At 41.1% G+C, this 21,146-nt stretch overlaps 1 protein-coding gene across 3 annotated transcripts in view; it reads right to left on the bottom strand.

The window, feature by feature from the left end:
• The window catches only part of TMEM212 (transmembrane protein 212), a 52,861-nt gene that overhangs the window by 17,971 nt on the left and 13,744 nt on the right, over positions 1-21,146 (bottom strand). For 2 of the 3 annotated variants that reach the window (XM_040480756.1, XM_040480755.1), the window contains exon 1: positions 5,057-6,060. In XM_040480756.1, the coding sequence (XP_040336690.1) occupies positions 5,057-5,215 (159 nt within the window). In that variant the 5' untranslated portion in view covers positions 5,216-6,060. Of the gene's footprint in view, positions 1-5,056; positions 6,061-8,016; positions 8,095-19,009; positions 19,288-21,146 lie in introns of those variants that run through there. The other variant, XR_005792241.1, reaches the window with a different exon arrangement.

Here is a 21,146-nt window from a genome sequence, read left to right as displayed (position 1 = left end):
GCTATAAGAGGTTTGAGTGATGATGGTACAATCAAGTCCCTTCTCTGACAGAGGAGGAAACTGGGACCTGCACGGGACATCTTGCCCACCTTTCCCCAAGTTCCTGTCTCCAGGTAGGCTTCTGGATACAGCACTGTTGCTTGCCATTAACTAAGTCACTGGAGGGTGCCAAGCCACGTTTTCCGGGATTCAAGTAGAGCCCAGTCCATCAGGCACTGTGATCTTGCTGCATACTTTCTGGCAGCTGATGGCCTTTAAATAACCTAGTTCAGGGGCGCCTGGGTGGCGCAGTCGGTTAAGCGTCCGACTTCAGCCAGGTCACGATCTCGCGGTCCGTGAGTTCGAGCCCCGCGTCGGGCTCTGGGCTGATGGCTCAGAGCCTGGAGCCTGCTTCCGATTCTGTGTCTCCCTCTCTCTCTGCCCCTCCCCCGTTCATGCTCTGTCTCTCTCTGTCCCAAAAATAAAATAAACGTTGAAAAAAAAATTTAAAAAAAATTAAAAACTAACTAACTAAATAAATAAATAACCTAGTTCAGAAATCCTAGGAAAACTGCTTATCTTGTGGCTATCAGAGTAGAGTGAGGAGAGTTCTGAGGACCGATACTTTGAAGAATTCAGAAAGTCTCAAATGAAGGCACTGAACAAATGCAAAGTTCTGTTCCGCTTGTAAAAATCTATCTTTTCTAAGTCTCTGAAGGGATATGGAGTCATTTGCAAAAGGAAATGTCAATAGGATTGAAATGCACACATTGTCTTTCCACCAAAGGAAGATTCACTCTTCAGGCACATTGAGAAGTGGGAAGGAAGGAAAGTTGTGGCACGAGTCAGAGACCTTTTGTAGTTGACCCCGATCAGACAGAGCTGTGCTTCACTAGGAAACTCACTAGAAAAAGAAAAAAAAAATCACATTGTTCCAAACTTAGACGTTACTGAAAGAGTGAGCACTCTTATTGCTTTCCTTTTCATGACGATTTTGTCCTGCTTTAGTGTGAATACTGGCTTGACTTTTAGTCCTTGCAACCTAATGAGAGTTCAATGATACGATGCATTTTGTACCACCTGAGCACGGACTCATTCCCTTATTCAACCATATTTATCAAACAGTATTTATGGAACACCTAGTATGTGACTCATTCTGTTCCAAGTGCTGGAGGCACAGCAGTAAACAAAATAGAAAAAAAAAAAAATCCCCACCGTTGTACAATATACATTTTGTTGGGAGGGGTATTAACAAACAATAAATAAGTACATTATGTAGTATATTAGATGGTGATAAGGACCATCGGGAAAAGGATAGAGTGGGGAGTGAGAGACTGGGGATGCCAGTTGTGGGAGAGACTTACCGTTTTATTTTATTTATTTATTTTTAAAGTTTTATTTATTTATTTTGAGGGAGATAGAGTGAACAAGCAAGCAGGGGAGGGGCAGAGAGAGAGAGAGAGGGAGAGAAAGAATCCCAAGCAGGTTCTGCGATGTCAGGGCAGGGCCCAATGCCGGTCTAGATCTCAAGAACCATAAGATCATGACCTGAGCCAAAATCAAGGGTCTGATGCTTAACTGACTGAACCCCCCGGGCACCCTGAGATTTACAATTTTAAATAGGGAAATGAAGGTAATGAAGGAAGGCATCAATGAGAAAGTGATATTTCTTCAAAGAATTAAAAGGAAGTTAGAGAATAAACCTTGTGTGGGAGGAAGCTCCAGGCAGAGAACAGATAGTGCAAAGGCCCTGAGGCAAAAACACACCTTGGAATATTTGAAAACAACAAGGAGCCAGTGTGATGACTAAGGGAATGGAATGAGCTAAGGGAAGAGTGGTAGGAGATGAGGTCCCAAAGCTAACAGGATGGAGAATTCAGCCACTCGGCAGGGAATGGAATGGGCAAGTGAGCAGGCAGCAAGAGGTTAGGATCAAAGCGTTTGGACAGATATTGGGCACGGATGGGATTCAGGGCAGGCAGCCCCCAAATACGCCACTTTGGTGTATTGATTACTTTGAATTAAAGTTACTTAAGCAACTGGTGCCAGAACATTCCTCTGTGCCCCTGAAATCAGGAAATGAATTCCCCATGTGAAGGGTACCCTCCCAGCACCTGGAGGGTAGAAATTTTCCTCACTCACAGCACAGACGAAAGGCATGTATTAACTAGCATGTGTGTAGAACTTCAAAACTGGGGAAGCTCTTTATTACACAGTCTTTGTTCAAATTTGGTCATTCTCACTGAGCATCTTAGGGTTAGACAGCTCTGCATGGACTCTCTTTACCTACAAAATTCCTCATGTTATAGGTAAAGCAGTGTATAACTGGCTGAGTGAGGGTCCTGCTCTTGACCATATACCAAGAATATCAGAATCAGGACTTGAACATAGGCTCCGTCTCCCCAAATCCTACCTTTCGGATTCCAATTCCCTATGCCATTGGTCTCAAAATCAAATAGCCACCAACTAGCTGTATGCTGGAGACAGACCTTGTCATTTCTCTGGGAGTAATTGATAAAACAGATATTGGCATAGAGAAAATCTATATTCAATAATTTGTGATCCTAATCAACTCTCAGTGTCTGCTGAATGTTCTATGATAGGCTGCAGGGATAGGCAAAGAATTACAAGAAAGGAATACAGAGTTGGACTATAATTATGGTTTTATTAAACACTGGGTCAGTTCTGTAGTCAGAATTAAAAAAAATTAATAGAATAGAAAATATCAATTCATTTTACACAGAAGGTAAAATATTGTTTTTTTTTTTTTTTGAAGCTGTTTGTTCTATTTCTATATATGTATCAAAATCTAACTACTTATCTAGAGAGAACTATATACATGCAACTATGTACATTCTAGGTCCTGGATGTAAAATGTTTTTCTTACTCTGGGTCATCAACAAAAAGTGTGGAAGCTGCTTGAATAAATGCCACTGTCATTTTTGCATTCTGGTAAATGTTTAATAACTGTTTCTTTGAATGAACGTATGGTTTCAGGTAGGAGATGGGGGAAAAGAGAAGACCGGCAAGACTGGGAGGTAGATGTAAAAGAATGTATTAAAAAAGAAAAGAGGGGATGCCTGGGTGGCTCAGTCGGTTAAGCGTCTGGCTCTTAATTTTGGCTCAGGTCATGATCTCACTGTTTGTGGGCTTGAGCCCTGCAATCAGGCTCTGTGCTAAGGGTGCAAAGCCTGCTTGGGATTCTCTCTCACCCTCCCTCTCTGCCCCTCCCCCCACTTGCTCTCTCTTTCTCAAAATACATAAATGAACATTTAAAAAATTAGGAAGAGAAAAGAAAAAAGGAAAACATCATCAAAGTGTTTCCTTGTTCAGTCCCACACTCGCACCATTTGGCTTTCTCCCATCTACTCACCATCATTAAGTCCCATTAGATGGAGTTTTTAAAAATTGAGACCTTGTTTTTTTTTTTTTTCTCCCCCATTGTTAACTCAAGCATGTAGTAGGTTATCAATACATATTTACTTAATAAACAGATTAAAATGATATTTTATAGGGTCTTGCTTTTAGGTGATATCTTAGTTACAGTTAGATTTTTTAAGATTTAAAGTGTTGCCTCTCCCAAGACTGGCTACATTTTAATAGAAAACTCCTTCAGATCAAAAGGCTTTAAAGTCTAATTGTCTAGTCTTCAATGGTGAATGTCATGCATCACAGGAAACAATGAGAGAAGGATTTGTTGCAAGCCTCTGTAACTCCTCTGAAATCATACCGCCACGGAAGACACCTACTCACAAGGCTAGGTGTGTTCATTTCTCTGACGCAGAGGGCTGGGGTACCGGTCTAATCCTTCCTTTGTACAGTCATTCAGTAAATAGACATGGAGCAGCTACTTGGTGCCTACTTATATTTGGCACATGCACACTTGCTAATGAACTGTGAAGTTAGCGAAGTACATCACCCAAATTCTTGAATTCTTTGCAGTTCAAACAGTTGCGTGCAAAGAAAGATGTGGGAGAACTAAGGTTTGGGGCTTGCAAATCCTTGGATCATGTCAACACACCTGAGTATTTCTAGTGAAAGCATTCATCTGAAGATGATTTTACTCGGTTCTCCACTTTTTTTACATTATTTTTTATGGTTTACATATTTCTTTTTCTAAAATTTAGATTTTAGTGGCACCTGGTTGGTTCAGTCATGAGAGCATGTGACTCTTGATCTCAGGGATGTGAGTTTGAGCCCCACGTTGAGGGTAGAGATTATTAAAAACAAACAAACAAAAAAAAACACTTAAAACAATAAAATTCAAATTTCAAAAGATAGATTCCAATTTCTCAGAAAACCAAGGTGAGAAGATTAAAACAACTTTTTAAGAATTTCTTGAACAGCATTTCATTATAGTACACGTGATAGTGTATATGATAAAATGATATTAAGAAAGATTGTACATTTAAGAGACAACTAATAGAAATATATGTTCTACAGTCATCTAATTTTCTGTAGAATTTTGACTTCTTTGTATTGTTGCAAAACTTAAACAGGACATGTCATTCTTTTTTTTTTTTTTTTTTGAAATGAATTAATTAATTAATTATTTTAATGTCTATTTTTTTAAATTTTTTTTTAACATTTATTTATTTTTGAGACAGAGAGAGACAGAGCATGAACAGGGGAGGGGCAGAGAGAGAGGGAGACACAGAATCCAAAACAGGCTCCAGGCCCTGAGCGGTCAGCACAGAGCCCGACGTGGGGCTTGAACTCATGGACCGTGAGATCATGACCTGAGCTGAAGTCGGACGCTTAACAGACCAAGCCACCCAGGTGCCCCTTTAATGTCTATTTTTTGAGAGAGAAAGACAGAGCATGAGTGGGGGAGGGGCAGAGAGAGAGGGAGACACAGAATCTGAAGCAGGTTCCAGGCTCCAAGCTGTCAGCACAGAACCCCGTGTGGGGCTCTTGAACTAGTGAACCATGACATCATGACCTGAGCCGGAGTCGGACACTCAACTAACTGACTGAGCCACCCAGGAGCACCCCCAAAAAGACACGTCATTCTTTTTCTTCTTTCCCTCCCTTCTTTCTATACTCTCTCAATATATGTAATAAAATATTTTCCTACCAAAGCTCCATTCCAGATGGGGCAAGCAATCCAGACATTCCATCCTGTGAACCAAAGCTTGTAAGAAAAGACAGGGAAGAAAGCGATAACTCCAGAGAATACACTGAGAGTCCCCAGAGAAATGAGAATTCGGCCAGCAGCCTGGGATAGGCTCTGCATCTTCCTCTGTGACTTGGGTCCTGGATCTCAAAGATATTTTGTTACCAAAACATGAGGGTATGTCAGGCCTCAGTAAACAGAAGTTTCTTGGAGACAGTAGCCATGACGCATGTGGACTGTTGATCTACTTGGAAACAAGCTTGCATTTGTTTCACCAAAGATAGTGAATTGTAATGAAGTAATCCTTGACATAAATTTGATACAATTAATTCTAATACTAGTTTCCTGAGAGAAAGAGAAAAAGAGAGAGAGAGAGAGAGGGAGGGAGAGGGAGAAGTCATTCCTTGTTTTGGATTTCGGCCTCCATTCCCTTCATTCTGCCCTGTCGTGGGGAGTGCCCACTTCCTGGCTTAATCAGATTCAAAGGCTTGCTGACTGAGCTAATTGTTTCTCAACTCAACCTGCCTAGTGGTTCCAGCATAAAGCCAACATCCTTTGTGCACAATAGATCCACATTCCCAGCACAATTTCCCACAAAACAAAGTAAAAATAAGCACTCTGATCACTTTTCATTACATTTAATTTCAATGATTTCAAGCAAACGCAAGACCTCTCCCCATTGTTCAAAGTTCAGTTCTATTACCATACTTTTGAAGTTTTGATAAAGATTTTTGACACGGTTTCATTCCCAAAGGGGCATACGCTTCATCATGGAGTTCTGTCTTGTTTTCTTGAAACCAGTTTCATTTTAGTTGTTTTATTATTAATTCAATTATCAAGTAGAGGACAAAGGTGGAAGTGTATGCGGTTGTAAAATGCACTTTGAGCAGTAACTTATTAGTCGGATGAAATACCAATCTCCGATCATTCTTTTTTCTTAATTTTTTTTTTATCGCGAGTCCACCCGCCGCTGCCACCAGCCCCCGCCCTCCCCTCCTCGGGCTCCCCCTCCTCAGGCTGCCCCCCCCTCGGCCTGCCTCACCTCACAACCACCACCATGACCGCAGCCGCCACGGCCCCTACTCTCCAATCATTCTTGAATCATAATTCAATTCAATAATTAGACGTTGGGCTTATGTACATTGAAGCGATTGTAAAAGGCTTATCTCTTAATTTCTCATGTATTTGAGAAAGTGGTACGTATTTGCTTTTGACTAATAGGACACGTTTGTTTCTTCTAAGATAATAATCTGAAAATACAGACCGTTTTCTGAAGATAGCTGAATAATTTTCCTGTTCTATATTAATACTCTTTCCTTTAAATGAGATGATGAAAAATAATTTTATGAATGGAAATGCAGTGGTTTAGAACATGGATTTTGGTATGAGACAGAGTTAGGATCCATTATCTGCCAGGTATGTGTCCTTGGGCAAGGGCAATTTAGTTAACTTTCTGGGTCTTTCTTCATATGGGAATAAAATTAGTGTATATCTCGCCAAGTGGTGATTAAAAAAAGTAAATGAGCCAATACATGTAAAATTCTCAGCACCGAGCTCTGTATAGCAAAGAAGCTTAGTTATCTCCCTATTATTACGTTGGGCGGTCCATCTTTGGGGTTCTTTCAGCATGGGACAGAGGCACAGTCATTACTGTTGCTTTTATGCATCAACTTACAGACATTGGGTTTGACTCTTCCTGATCAATATGGTAAAACTCCTAAAGGATCCTTCCATGAATGGTGAGGAGGGAAGCTTCTCTCTGATTCTCTGCCTTTTTCTTTCCGTGTTTTGGCCTTCTATAGCTATTCCACAGTGCAACCCAGATTTTGAAGCAGTGGCTTTCTTGGATATACAGGATCCAGGAAATCAGCTCAGGCTTTCTGCAATAGCCGTTATTTCCCATCTTCTGTCAACATTGTGGGAGGATATTCTCTCTCTCTTTTGTTCCTAATGCCACTAGGTAAGTTCCACAAGGGCAGAGGCCTTCCAAGTCTTTTACAAGCCCTAGATGTGTAAGATGTTCCCAACACCTAGAATTGTGTCTGGCCCAGAATAGATACTTAATACACATTTGTTGAACAAATGAACTAATACTTCGGACCTTGTAGCTGTGCACTTGGGCCCTGAGCGTCTGCCCCAGCATAGAGGTAAGTGTGTCCACTATGCCACACATAGTGCTAACCACAGAGTGCTAGCCGCTCTGTGCTAATCCTAGTGTTGCCCTTGCTACAGAGGGAAGGGGTCTGGACTGAGGAAAGACTTGTTTGTGTTAGTATCTGGTTTGGGCTGTTTTGACTTTTTCCTTTACTTTTTATCTCAAGGTTATAGCTACATGGTATGTCAATATACTGTGGGTCAGATCACTCTCCCCTGTTTGCGTGTTTGGAAAATAAAGACTGTTGAAATACTCATGTTAAACAGTACAAAGATGGCAAACAAAGAGAATATTTTTTGTTTTAATCTGGGGGGGCTTTTTTAGGGTTTGTAACACTGGCAGGCTAACCCTGATACTGCCAGTGTGATTTATAAACCTGAATTTATTCGTGATTAGAAGAATTGTTGCCCCTTAATGTGAAGAAGAAAAGGGACAGAGGTAGAACCAGGGATTTCTCGCTGTGTATTTTCCCAGCCACACGTTTCCGCAGGAATCTACCCGCACCAGCTTCCTTAAAGCAAAGAGACTTGCAGAGAAGGCAGCTAATTGGAAAGGAGAGAGTGTAATTCTGCTTGTGACCAGGGCTTCCTCTCAGATGGGCCATGTCTTCTGTGTTCCCGGTGTCTGCAGCCAGCAAGGCTCACAGGGCCCCTGCCACCTCCTGTCCCCCTCCAGCGCCCCCGGCCTCCCATTTGGCACCACAGGAAGGGGGTGTGCAATCAATCCTCCTTGGAGGCTGCTTTGCAGACCCTACCTTCCCCCTTACCTAGGGGGATCCAGCGGTCTTTGCTCAGGAAAGAATGGCAGAGGTTGTGCCAAACTCCTCTTCAATCCAGCTTTGCCACTGAAAAAAAAAAAGAAAGAAAGAAATGTAACCTAAATCCCCCCCAAAGGGTGGGATAATGTCAGCAATGCTGAAGGAGAGAAGCTGATTTGGACACTCTCTACCTCTTTACATGTGAACCCTAGAAATAGCTCTGCATGCATCTTGTTCTGTTTTTTTTTTTTTTTTAAGTGGGTCTCAAAGTTACAGAAAGGGGACTGTTTTTGTCAAGGTAAAAGAAAACAGACCTCTAAACAAGAGATGAAATTAAAATGCTTTATTGTCCCAGCAGCTTCAGATGATTAGCTTCATTTGTTTACATATTGGAGAGGTAGCTCCTGTAGCAGAAAGAGCATGAACTTTGACATCAGAAAGACCCAGGTTTGATACTAAGGATTCCATCTAATATATACAAAAGGAATGACAAAATTAGAAAATTAACACTCTGCTACCCCCCCCCCCCCTTGTGCTTGGGATTCAAGCACAATGGAAAAGGATACTTTTACAGTGGAAAATATGGCGGTCACCACCTTAACCAAGTGATCAAACTTTGTATCACCAATACCAGGAGAAATTGACATCAGTGCCTCCTGATATGATGCAATGGAAGTCTACACTGTCACCTGAATAGTGTTTTGGGCAAAATGTTTGGCCTGGATCTAATCACAAAGAAACAATCAGACAAATTCGGGTTACGGGCACATTTACGAAGCAGTAGCCTGGACTCTTCAAAAATGTCCATGTCATGAAAGGTAATAAAATATTTCTGAGACAATTGGAAAAATTTAAATATGCATTTAATATTGGATAGCAGTGTATCAATGCTGAGTATCTTGGGAGTATGAATGGCATGATACTTATATAAAAGAATGTCCCATTGGTGAAACTAGTTTAGTGTTTCTTATGCTTTTTTCAGCTTTTCTATAGGTACAAAAATTTTAAATTGAATGGTGAGAAAAAAAAAAGCAAATTTATTAACTGCATAAAATGAAAGGTCTAACTTTTATTCAGACATATGGCTACAACTGGCTCAATAATCCCTGACAGTATTGATGAATGCAGGTCACAGTATAAGGACTGTAAGGAAAAATCCACTGCCTGCCTTCAACACCAACATGGAGCCCGTCTTCTTAGAACAGGGACAATGGAACAGGTATGTTAGCTTACACTGTGAAGATATATCGCTCATTCGGACCCAGTGATGAGTATCTTCTATATACTCTTTTGTCTTTCCAGCTATTCAAGTGTCTTAACAGCCTAAAAACCTTCCTAATGATCATTCATTTGCTTCTGCTTTTTACTAACCATTTGACTTCAACTTTGAGTGAACCCTCTCTTCTCATAATGGCTTGGGGTTTAAGGAGAGCAAAGTTCAATTTTTATCATCCCTAACTGGGAATTGTCAAATTTAAAGCCTTCCAATCTGCAAGATGTTTGGACCCAAATGGAGATTTGTGCATCAACTTGTACTTACCTAATTTAGATTTTATCTGCCTTTTGTATATCTGACCCCCGAATGTGTTTTGAAATCATCTGGAATTTATCAGAATTTTCCCATGTTTTTGCAGAGCAAAACAACTTAAGTGTGTCGCGGCAAACTTGTGCAGCTCGCTGTCAGTTTGCTCTCCCGAGCCTTGCAGCTGCAAGGAAATGCTCTTATTGGCAGGCTTGACCTCGCCAGGCAGCCTCCCACAGGCTACTGTGGAGATGGTCTGTCCTTGGAAAGGCTGCTCCTATCTTGTTTAATCATGGAGACAGAGGAGCCACAGATAGAACTGAGATTGTGGCAGCGGCTGTGATTGATTGGTGCTTTGGCCACCAAGGAGCAGGGAAGAAACTAAGAAAACAGGAAGAGAGAAACAGTGGGGGTGTCTGGGGAAGAGAGGTGGAGAGAAGATGGAGAGGAAAGAAGGACAACAAGAGGGGAGTCAGAACATAGAAGAAAACATTCCCGAAGCCAAAAACAGCTTCTTGCGTCACTCACAGATCCAAAGCCTGGGTCTGGACAGAGTTGATTCCAGGACAGAGGACCGATGGAAACCACGGGCCATTCATGTACATTTTACAAAAGATATTTGTAGGGTGGACAAAAGGGAAATAAATAGAGAGAAAGGGCAAAGGAGCAGAATGAGAGAGAAGGAACTCTATGCAACCTGAAATGTTCTCAGATTATGCTTGTTTTTAAGTTGATTTCGGGGACAGACCTTGAAATCCTCTTAGACAGGAAATGTATACTCATTTAGTCCCTTCTCTTGGCATTTTTGAAAAAGGAAAGAACCAAATTGCTCTGTGAGAAACTAAACCCACGTTTGGATCCAATTATATCCATGCAATAAGCAAAAGAGAGGGAGGAACGGTGAGGATGGCTTCACTACCGTTGTCGTTGTTTTTCCCATTTTACAGATGACAAAGCTGAGGTTCTGAGGTGTTAAGTAACAAAGGTGACACAACCAATCAGCATTGAATCCTGGCTTTGAATCTGGGGATGCTTGACTCCGAAGCTGGTAATTTTTGTTCTTCACTACCAGGTCAGTTTACAGATGTACTACATCTTGTAAAACATACATGCATATGTGAAAATTGAACCATGAAGTATACCAAAGCTGTATACCAGGGCTGTACTCAAACCAAGAACATAATAGGAAGGGAGATGATGCTGCGTATACACAGGGGAGACAGTTTTAGAACTGCTGATTCTACTCCCAGTTAGAGAGAGAGAGAGAGAGGGAGGGAGCGAGAGATTCTTCGTTATTTCATTTTATAAAATTAGAACAAAGGGGAAAACTGAAACCAAAGTTTCATTTCTATGTACTGAAGTAGAAATCCGAATTTCTATCTAGAGCATTGCTGTGCCTTGCTTTCCATCTTTCAGTGCTTCACGTGGGGGCTCTTGCTCTTAGTGTGGAGATGATGGCTGTTGCACGCATTGTTCCCGAATGGCTGGCCAAGGGTGGAGGCTAAAACAAATGAATAAGACGGGGGAGCAGCATAATGCAGTAGGGAAAGACCACGGCTGTGTGACCGTGAGTAAATCAAAACCTCTCACCATCTTGATGTCCTTCTTGGCAACATGTGGAGGTTAGACTAGATAATTTTTAAGATTCCTTCCATATCTAAGATGCCGTGACTTGAAAGAAATCCCAAGGGAGCTAAACTGCCTGCGTGGCCCAAATGCCTGTCTCTAAGAAGCCTTTATCAGTAAAAATGCTATCTCCTTGAGGGCTGGGAACCACCAGCTAGATCCACTTCTGTCTGGTATAAGCGAAGGGAACAAACCAAGCACTGCACACTGTCTATTGGCCAATTGGATTTTTGCTGGAGAGATTTCACCTAGAGTTCCTCTCCGGAGGCCTCACTTTGCCCTCCTGGCACACCAATAGACAGCCCTGAGCCAGCATCCGCCAGCTGGATAATTAACAGCCTTGGAGTAACAAATTGGTGATCTCAGCCCAGCCCTGGTGACTGTGTCATAAAATAATTAAAACTTGTCAACCAACACAGCAGAGGCCAAGAAGGGAAAGGCCTGAAGGAACGTAAAGCCAAATCACTCTTCTTTTCCAGCTCCTTGAAAAGGGATGAAAAGCCGGGAGGCAACTGGTACCCTTAGGAGCCATGGAGTACCTCGTGTAGATAAATAGATTGATGAGAATTAAGTGAGGCTCTGGACATGCAGAGAACTCAAAGACAAATCCCCACCCACTAGCTGAGAGCGGCTAGGTAGGGTTAACCTCTCTAAACCAGCTTCTGATTGGCCAGGAAACAGAGTCCTTACTCTACTCTCCAAGCAATGGTTAAAATATCAGGAACCTCACTTTTCTGTATGCTCATAATACAAGAAAGCAAGGTGAGCTAAGGATGGTACAAACACTTGATTCATTCCCACAATTCATCCAGGTCTCTGCTCAAAAAGCCCCTCATCACAGACCTTTCTCATCAATCTCTTCCCCATCCCTCTATTGAGCTTAATTTTTACCACCTGACTTTATTCTTCATAGCTCTTGCCTTATTTGTTAGCTGTGTGTCTTCTCGACTAAAATGAAAGCTCCATGAAGGCAAAGACTTTGTTTTGTTCCCTGTTACATTCCAGAGCCAAGAATAATACCTGGCCCATAGTAGATGCTTAGGAAGTACTGATGAATGAATGAATGAATGAATGAATGAATGAATGAAACTGCTTTTATCTAGACCATTTTGCTAAGAAAGCTGGCTCCTCAGGGCTTCACTTGGAAACATTTAATATCTTGGTACCTTAAATCTCTCCATTCCCTCTCCATGAAAATCCACATAGAAACACGAAGAAAATCTTCCAGGTTGACTCTCTGAGCTGTGAGACCGCACTGTAGATACATGTGCATTGTATGTGAATATATAGGAGAGGTGTGCCCATCCTGGGATTATTTTAACCTTGCTCTACCAGCATGTGACAAACATCCACATGACTCTGTGTTAAATAGAGGAAGAAACAAGGCCACAGACGAACCGCGTGAGTCTAGCAAGAACTTCCGCCTCTGGGAGAAAGCTTGAATGTGCCTTTTAATCCACGGTGATGCCAACTTTGGAAGTGGCTCATATTCACAGGGATCTATCTAATTGAATGATCTTTATGCATCTCTGTCTATTCAAGGGTTTCATCGACTTCTTTATCTGGCTACTTTTCATAGATAACAAGTGTCTACTCCTACTCTACAGAAAAATGAAATAGTGAAGATATGAAAATTTGTACTCATGAGAAGTGGATTATACAAACTTATGCTTGTAGCAGATTTCCATTCAGATGATATTGTGATCTTTTCTGAGATAGGACAACTGGTAAACTAAGTGCATCCTTTTGACATAAGGAGTTGGGTAGCATAGTATAAACACCTACTTTTACCAGATGATGCTATCATTTGTGTACACAAAGGCCCACACTTTCCTTTCTCTTTTCAACAATGCAGATACCCTGCCCTGGTTTTTATTTATTTATATATTTATTTTAAAGAGGAGAAAAAGGCATTTCTAGATACTGCCCCATCTCATTGTCCCAGTACATAAGCCTTTCTATTTCTTCCTCATGATCCACACAAAGCTAATTGACATGAAAGATAAAAGCTCGGCCTAAGCAAGCCTCCTTTACCCAACTGACAAGTTCACTAAAAAACATGTGGGGTAATAAGAATGAAAAGTACATAGTAATGACCCAACTAGAGAATTGCAGAATGGAATGGGACCTGAGAGATCAGCCAGTCCATGCCTGTCATTTCACAGACTAATTCCATGGTCAAAATACCAATACAGAAAGCTGTCTAACTGCAACCTTAACGTAATTTAATAAGCCAGTTGTGACCACTGATCTTTCTGCTATATCTACATTTAGCACTAGGTGTTGCTCTACCGCTATTTAAAGTCAGATTTCTTTGATACGCAGCGGGAGCTGAGCCTCCTAATTTGAGTTCTGTTCTGCAAATGTTGAGTTTTTAAGACGATCCCTGCTAGTATTTGCTATGTTTCATTGAACCAGCTTCATTTAAATGGTGCAGCTCTTGCATACTGAATCTACCGAAACAGCCACTCTGCAAAGGAGTGATCGATACATGCCAGGGAAAGGATACTCCAAAGTCAAATTTTTCAAATTGTCCTAATTCAAATATTTACTTAAACTCTGTTTTTATATTATGTGCAATGCAAGGGGAATGACATTGTTGCTGTGTGTTTCCTGGAACTGACTGTCTGCTACAAGGCCACAGATAAAGTTTGTTTATAGAAAAACAAAATATGAAAAAAAAAAGTTTAGCACTCTTCTATTTGGGGTTTAATACTCCCACACATACCAAGGGGGAGGAAGGACAACTCTCTAGAACCTTTCTTTCCCCAGGGCAACAGAGGACAGAAATGCTTTAACCCCCTCTAGTGACAGATGCATCATTACTTATATTAGTTCAGTTCTTCAATTTGAATGGCAATACCGTAGGGAGAAACAGGTCCTGCTTTAAGAATCTCATAGTTTTTGGGGAGCCTGGGTAGCTCAGTCAGTTGAGTGTCCGACTTCAGCTCAGGTCATGATCTCATGGTCCATGAGTTTGAGCCCCGTGTTGGGCTCTGTACTGACAGCTCAGAGCCTGGAGCCTGCTTCCGATTCTGTGTCTTCCTCTGTCTCTGGCCCTCCCCCACTCACACTCTGTCTATCTTTGTCTCAAAATAAACATTAAAAAAAAAAAAAAGAATTTCATAGTTTTTCCTAAATTTTCAATTCACCTTTAAGTTTTAAAGGGAATACAATTCAACTATTAAGTATGAATCTTTGACATCATTACTCAGTTGTTTCAACTTGGATAAATTTGATATAAGCTCAGCATAAACGTCCAAGTTCTACAGGTCACACGTTATAATTATCTGATACTGAGTTTAAAATCGTCTGGATAAATGGAACAGAACAATGTCTCTTATATTGTTGCTAAACTTTTTTTTTTTCAGTTTCGGTTATTTGCCAATAATTATTTGTGTTACCAATCATCAGGCAATGATGCTAATAATAGTCCTAGATTTTTATTTTTATTTTTTAAATTTTTATTTATTTTTTTAAAATATAATTTATTGTCACATTGGTTTCCATACAACACTCAGTGCTCATCCCAACAAGTGCCGTCGTCCGTGCCCAACAGTCCTAGTTTTTCCTAGCAGAGAGGAAAGTGGAAGAAGGAAGCCAGAGCAGAAGCATCCTAATCCCATTACCAGGCTTAGCATAGCGGGAGAGAAGTAGTTAACACAAAGTTAGCTGCTAGGATCCATAATATAAACTCTTTGGTCTAGTCCTAAAGAGAGAGTGCCTTCCAATTTTTATAGTTCAGGCCTCAGGCTGAAAAAACCAAGGGCTTGGCTGAAGTTTGACTTTCTTATAAAATGTTCTTTTCAGCTTTCTCTCCAGCACAAATAAGCCTTTCTTTTCTGAAGATTCTATTTCCTTTACATCCTTTGAGGATAAAACTATGCTTTGTGGTTTTTAGACCATATTCACTTAGGATATTTAAAAACAGAGCGAATTCTACTGTTTCTTCCAATTCTCTCTTCACAGAGGTTCTCCTTTCCTCGCTCCTTATAGCATCAATGATCGCCTAGAGTGGTATCCATTACTATTTTTGCACTTCATCTGTTACGCTCCATATGAAAGATGGGCAGCTTTTCAAAAGAGATAGGTCAGACTCCTGATCCACGTTCTTGTAAACTTGGGGTAAGAGGTGTTTATGTGTTAGGAAAATTGTCTATTTCCTATAAAAGGGAGGGACGGAAGAATTTTTGAAAGCGTCCATTTTGTAAATCATGTTTAGTGAGTGGCAGGAAGGAGAGGCACGATGTGGTAGACCCTGAGGAAGTTTCTGCCATCTTTAGTCAGACCCACTTCTGTATGGACCTTATATAGGTAAGTCCTCTGGTGTGTGTGTATGAGATAAGAAACAGTAAGACCTACGGAAATAGACTTATCATTTACACGCACAGACATGCATACACAAATCACAAAACGCTTACCCTTTGTTTTTCTTTTCTTTTTTTAAGTTTTAAAATTTTATTTATTTTTGGGGGGAGCAGAGAGACAGGGATAGAGAGAATCCCAAGCAGGCTGTGCTGTTGGCCAGAGCCCGATGTGGGGTTTGAACTCACGAATCACAAGATCAAGACCTGAGCTGAAATCAAGATTTGCATGCTTAACCAACTGAGCCACCCAGGTGTCCTTGTTTTTCTTAATGCTAAACTGACCAAAGTATTTTTTTAAAAAATGCCATTGTGTGAGTTCTTCTAATGTCATCTACTACTCTCTTCCATCCTTTTTTTTTTTTTTAATTTTTGTTAATGTTTATTTATTTTTGAGACAGAAAGAGACAAAGCACAAGCTGGGGAGGAGCAGAGAGAGAGGGAGACACAGAATCTGAAGCAGGATCAGAGCCTGATGTGGGGCTCGAACTCATGTGCTGGGAGATCATGACCTGAGCCAAAGTCAGATGCTTAACTTACGGAGCCACCCAGACGCCCCTTCTATCCTTCTTATTCTCTAGACAGGTTACATCTGTACAATTCCAAAAAGGTGAATATAACTCCTGCTTTTGCTTAAAAAAATTGTTTCCAGCCTCGCTTAACAGCCTTTATTTTAAGTTCGTTCCAAGAGTGAGACAAAAATCTCTCTACCAAAAGGAAAATAAAAGCCAAATTCCTATGCTTTTGCCTCATTTCATGTTTTATTATTCTATGTTCCCTAATAATACATTCTGTAAATATTGAAATGGGCACGTGTTCTGTGGACGGGAAGCAAGGCTATGCAGTTAACACAAGTCGTCATCTCCAGACGACGTCCATTTTAGGCCACGTGCAATTTATATATTTTTTTCTCCTCTCTTGATATAGAAGAAAAAGAGAAAAAAAAAACCCAAAAAACATTATAGAACCCAACAATATGCATTTTGAGGTCAATGAGTTTGATGCTCCCAGCGACGTCAGAGCTGGCCCGAACTGAAGCCTGGAGATGTGCTTGCTGAGGTCCACAAGTGAGAAAATGTAGTGATGAGGGGAGACCATATTATTGCAAGGTGCTATACTTAAAAGCTTATGAAAGTATAGAAGTATTATTGATGTCTAGAAATGTTTGTGTACAACCAGCTAAGCCCACACACACTGTGAAGAAGTCATTGTATGTGTTTATAATAATAGCAATAAAAAAATCTCCCCAAATCTGCTTACCTTTTCCTTGTTAATTCTGAGTTAAAGACAGTCATTATAAGAAAGACGTTTCAAAGTGCATTTATACTTTTGTCGAGTGGAAGAAGTATTTACAACATAGGTTTAATTGTGTTTTCAAAAGTATAATAATTCCATTCAGGCAAAATTTGTGTTCTATTTCCTTAGAGATTTGCAACTTTTTTTGGGTGCACTTTCAACAAAAATTTTTTTAATGTTTATTTGTTTTTGAGAGACAGAGAGAGACAGAGCATGAGCAGGGAGGGGCAGAGAGAGAGGGAGACACAGAATCCAAAGCAGGCTCCAGGTTCTGAGCTGTCAGCACAGAGCCCCACGCCAGGCTCGAACTCATGGACCATGAGATCATGACCTGAACCGAAGTCGGACACTTAACCAACTGAGCCACCCAGGTGCCCCTGGGGTGCACCTTTAAGGGTGCAAAAATTTTCCTTTTAAATACTGGCGTTAGAGTAACTTTGGAATGAGCAATCCGTAGGTTCTCCCTAACCTAAAAGAGGTGTTTGTAAACAGAGGACCTACCTCTATAGCACAAGTGAGTTATCTTTTATCAGCATTTTCTCATCATGAATGATAAGGGAATATGCTCTTTGATGTACATCAGTTTTCCCTTCAGATTTTTTTCCAAAATATTTCAAAACACTCTGATTCCCTAGGCCATACCATCTTCCTCTGACCTTACTCCCTCCTGCAGAATTCAGCCGGAGAATGGTCTCCTGTCTCCCTCTGGGAGTCTGCTACTCCTGCCACACAGGATCCCACACTCATTTCCTCCAGCTGCCTCTAGGCGGCCCTGGGCCCTGGGCCTTCACCCAGCAGCTGATGTGATGCTCTGCTGCATGTCCTTGGCAGATAGTGGGAGTATGGTCTAGTACATTATCTTTGGACGAGGACTCTGGCCTTGACTCTCCTTCCTCGGGAGTTTTCTTCCTCAGGGGACTCCTCAGTCTCACACAAATACAGCTGGCCCTGGAACCTCCCTAGGCTTGTCTGAATTTGCAACAGTTTAGGCCGGTCTGGGGGCCCTCTGTTACATAAAGATTGGGCTCTCGCTCTCAGTCATCAACTGTTTTGTGTTTAGTACTGTCTGACTCTATAGAAAGATAGGCAGGAAGGAGAGTGGGAAGAAAGGAAGAAGAAAAGAAGGAAAAGAAGAAAGAAGGGAAAGAAGAAAGAAAGAGAAAGAAAGACAAGAGAAAGAAAAGCAAGAAAGAAAGACAAAACAAAGAAAGACAAAAGAAAGACAAAGAAAAGTAAGGAAAAAAAGAACAGAAAGAGGGGCGCCTGGGTGGTGCAGTCGGTTAAGCGTCCGACTTCAGCCAGGTCACGATCTCGCGGTCCATGAGTTCGAGCCCCGCGTCAGGCTCTGGGCTGATGGCTCGGAGACTGGAGCCTGTTCCTGATTCTGTGTCTCCCTCTCTCTCTGCCCCTCCCCCGTTCATGCTCTGTCTCTCTCTGTTCCAAAAATAAATAAACGTTGAAAAAAAAATTAAAAAAAAAAAAGAACAGAAAGAAAAGAAAGAAATTTAAAAGGATGAAAGAAAAGGACTAGAAATAAAAATCCTAAGAGGCACACATTTCCTTCCTGTAAAAAAGGTTATTACCTACTTGGTTATAAGTATTCATAGCTAAATACACTGCAGATTTTATAAGATGACTAAATTAGAGCACATATCTAAATGCCAACTTAAAGACTTTTGGGAAACTGTCAATCAATACCAGTGAGGTTAACCAGAATCTCCTCTCATAGGAGATATCATCGTAAAGAACACTTTCTCTACCTAGGACCAAATCCAGATTCATGGTTTTAGCAAATGAGAGTAGAAAACATCTTTTATCCATCAATCTCAAATTCAACTGTGAGCTGGACTTTAGAAACAAGCTTAGCTTTAACAATTTTTGAAAGTCCTTGTGCAATATTTTGCACAAATACACTCAATGGGGAGGAAGTTACAAGTTCGGGAAATTGCAGAAAGGTATCTGTTCTTTAGCTGATCTAAGCATTGGGTCCAAACAAGTGCGTGGACTCCAAGAATACCAGCAGCCGTAGGTAGTATTGGTCCACTGGCACTGGAAAATAGCTCCCAAATTCTCTGGGATGAGGGCCATCTCTCCTTTCCCCACTCCCCCACTCAATGCAATTGGGCCAGTAGGGCACAGATATGCAAGTGATGAAGGTTGCCATCTAATCAGAGAACGGAGGAACAGTCCTCACCTCGTTCCAGGTGTGGCGTCTTCATTAAGGATGCCTAACGTCATGGTAGCTTTGGGCTAGGGAACCAGTGTTTGCAGATCTTCCCGAGCCTGCAGGCAGCTCAGGTTGTTGGTCTTGTACCTACTCTCTCTCCAGTCGCTTCCCATCCCAGGCATGGAGAGCTGGTTTGCTGAACTGGACACATATCACTGCTTGGTATCTCAGTAATATAACCCACGCTGCTGTTCCTTTGAAGTTATTGTGAATCGTGCTTCTGATATCTTTCCCTCAGTTTCCAGCTGCAAATTTAATAAACACAAATTTGTTTTTTTCATGTAAGTTATTAGATGAAGCTATGTGGGGCCCTGTGGCAATTCGCTAAAGGCATTACTCTAGGTTGAGAGTCACACATTATGATAAACACTTTTTGGAGATTATTTAATCAATTTTGGTTCCACATAATAAAATAATCAGAAATACCATGTATATGTATTCTCCTGATTTATCCACTTAGTAGCTCTATCTAAATATTATATCAGGTTTATTTATGATAACTAATTCCTGGGGAACTCCTGCTGACTCATTGTGATTCTTCTTTATCTGAGAAAAATAATAATATTCATGAGTAGTTTTCTGTTTATAAAAGTAATAAGTGGCTCTTTGTAAACAGGTTTTTAACATAAATGCATTAAAGAGAAAACAAAAGCCACTCAAAATCTCATTACTTAGCACTGTAAACAATTTGGTTAACTGCCTCTCTATCTCCACTCCCATCTCTTGTCCTCTCCCATGCACGCATTTTATTCAGTCCCTTCCACCATTCACTCTGTTACCTTCCCTTCTCCCCAGCTCAAAGAATTGGACAATAGTCACCTGGCACTTTGAGGGGATATGGGTACACAAAACCAGAAAAAAAGGGTAAGAGAATTTTGATCTTTAATGTCAAAAGCTGCAGGACTAGCTGCAAAATAGAAATGTTCACATGCATACTTGCAGATTGAATATATATATATATATATAATATATATATAAATATATATTATATATAATATATACATATATATTTATATATTATATATAATATATATTTACATATATATTATATATAAATATATATATATAATATATATATATTTTTTTTTTTGAGAGAGAGAGAGATAGAGAAAGCATGCATGTGAGTGGGGAGGGGCAGAGAGAGAGGGAGAGAGAATCTGGAGAAGGTTCCATGACCAGCATGGGGCCCAACACGAGGCTGGACCTCATGACAGTGAGATCATGACCCGAGCCAAAATCGGGAGTCGGACACTTAAGCGACTGAGCTACCCAGGCTCTCCTAAGAGTGAGTATTAGTGAACAGGTCAGAGGAATTCAAGGAAGGCTGAGGTGTAGACTTGGAGATATCACAGTCATGAAAGCCCTAGATCAAGAGAACACAGCCTCAGCCTGTCATCTGCACAAGGGAGCCACATGGGTGTCAAGTCAGTGCCCAGGTGTTCCTGCTGATGTCCAGTGGAAACCACCAGTCAGTAGTGACCAGCCAACTGTCTTGACACAGTGCCCTCTTCAATGGCTCCAAATAATATCGGAGGAACAGATAACTTGATTAGCTTAAAGCCCTACCTGTATTAAATGACGCCCAAGTAAAACCATTGTCATCTGCCCTCCAACATTTATGTCCAATCTGACATATGAACCAGAAGCCCAGCTTAAGATGGCTGTTGCCAGAACATTCCCCACTCTGAAGATAGCCTTTCTTCTTTCACACATCAGAAGAAACTTCCATGCCCTTCTCTCCCTGCTTTTTCCTCATTCTTCTTCCCTAGCATTTCCATTCATCAGCTGGTGAAGGTCATTCTCTTTATCTGCACCTAAGCCCTGTCTACCTCTCCAGGTAGCGTAAGGTTGTCCCTCTCTACCCTTGCACTGTACCTATTTTCTGGTCTCTGTTGTAACACTAATCTCTACTGCAGTACAGTAACTTTTTTTTTTAAGTTTATTTATTTATTTTGAGGGAGAGGCAGAAAGTGTAAGCAGGGGAGGGACAGAGAGAGAGACAGGGAGAGAGAGAATCCCAAGCCTGCTCTGGGCTGTCAGCACGGAGCCCGACACAGGGCTGGATCTCAAGAACTGTGAGATCATGACCTGGGCCGAAACCAAG

The sequence above is a fragment of the Herpailurus yagouaroundi genome, unplaced genomic scaffold (assembly GCF_014898765.1).
Source record: "Herpailurus yagouaroundi ecotype Mexico unplaced genomic scaffold, PumYag 159, whole genome shotgun sequence".
Taxonomy (NCBI): Eukaryota; Metazoa; Chordata; class Mammalia; order Carnivora; family Felidae; genus Herpailurus; species Herpailurus yagouaroundi.
This window is presented reverse-complemented; position numbering and strand designations above follow the sequence as displayed.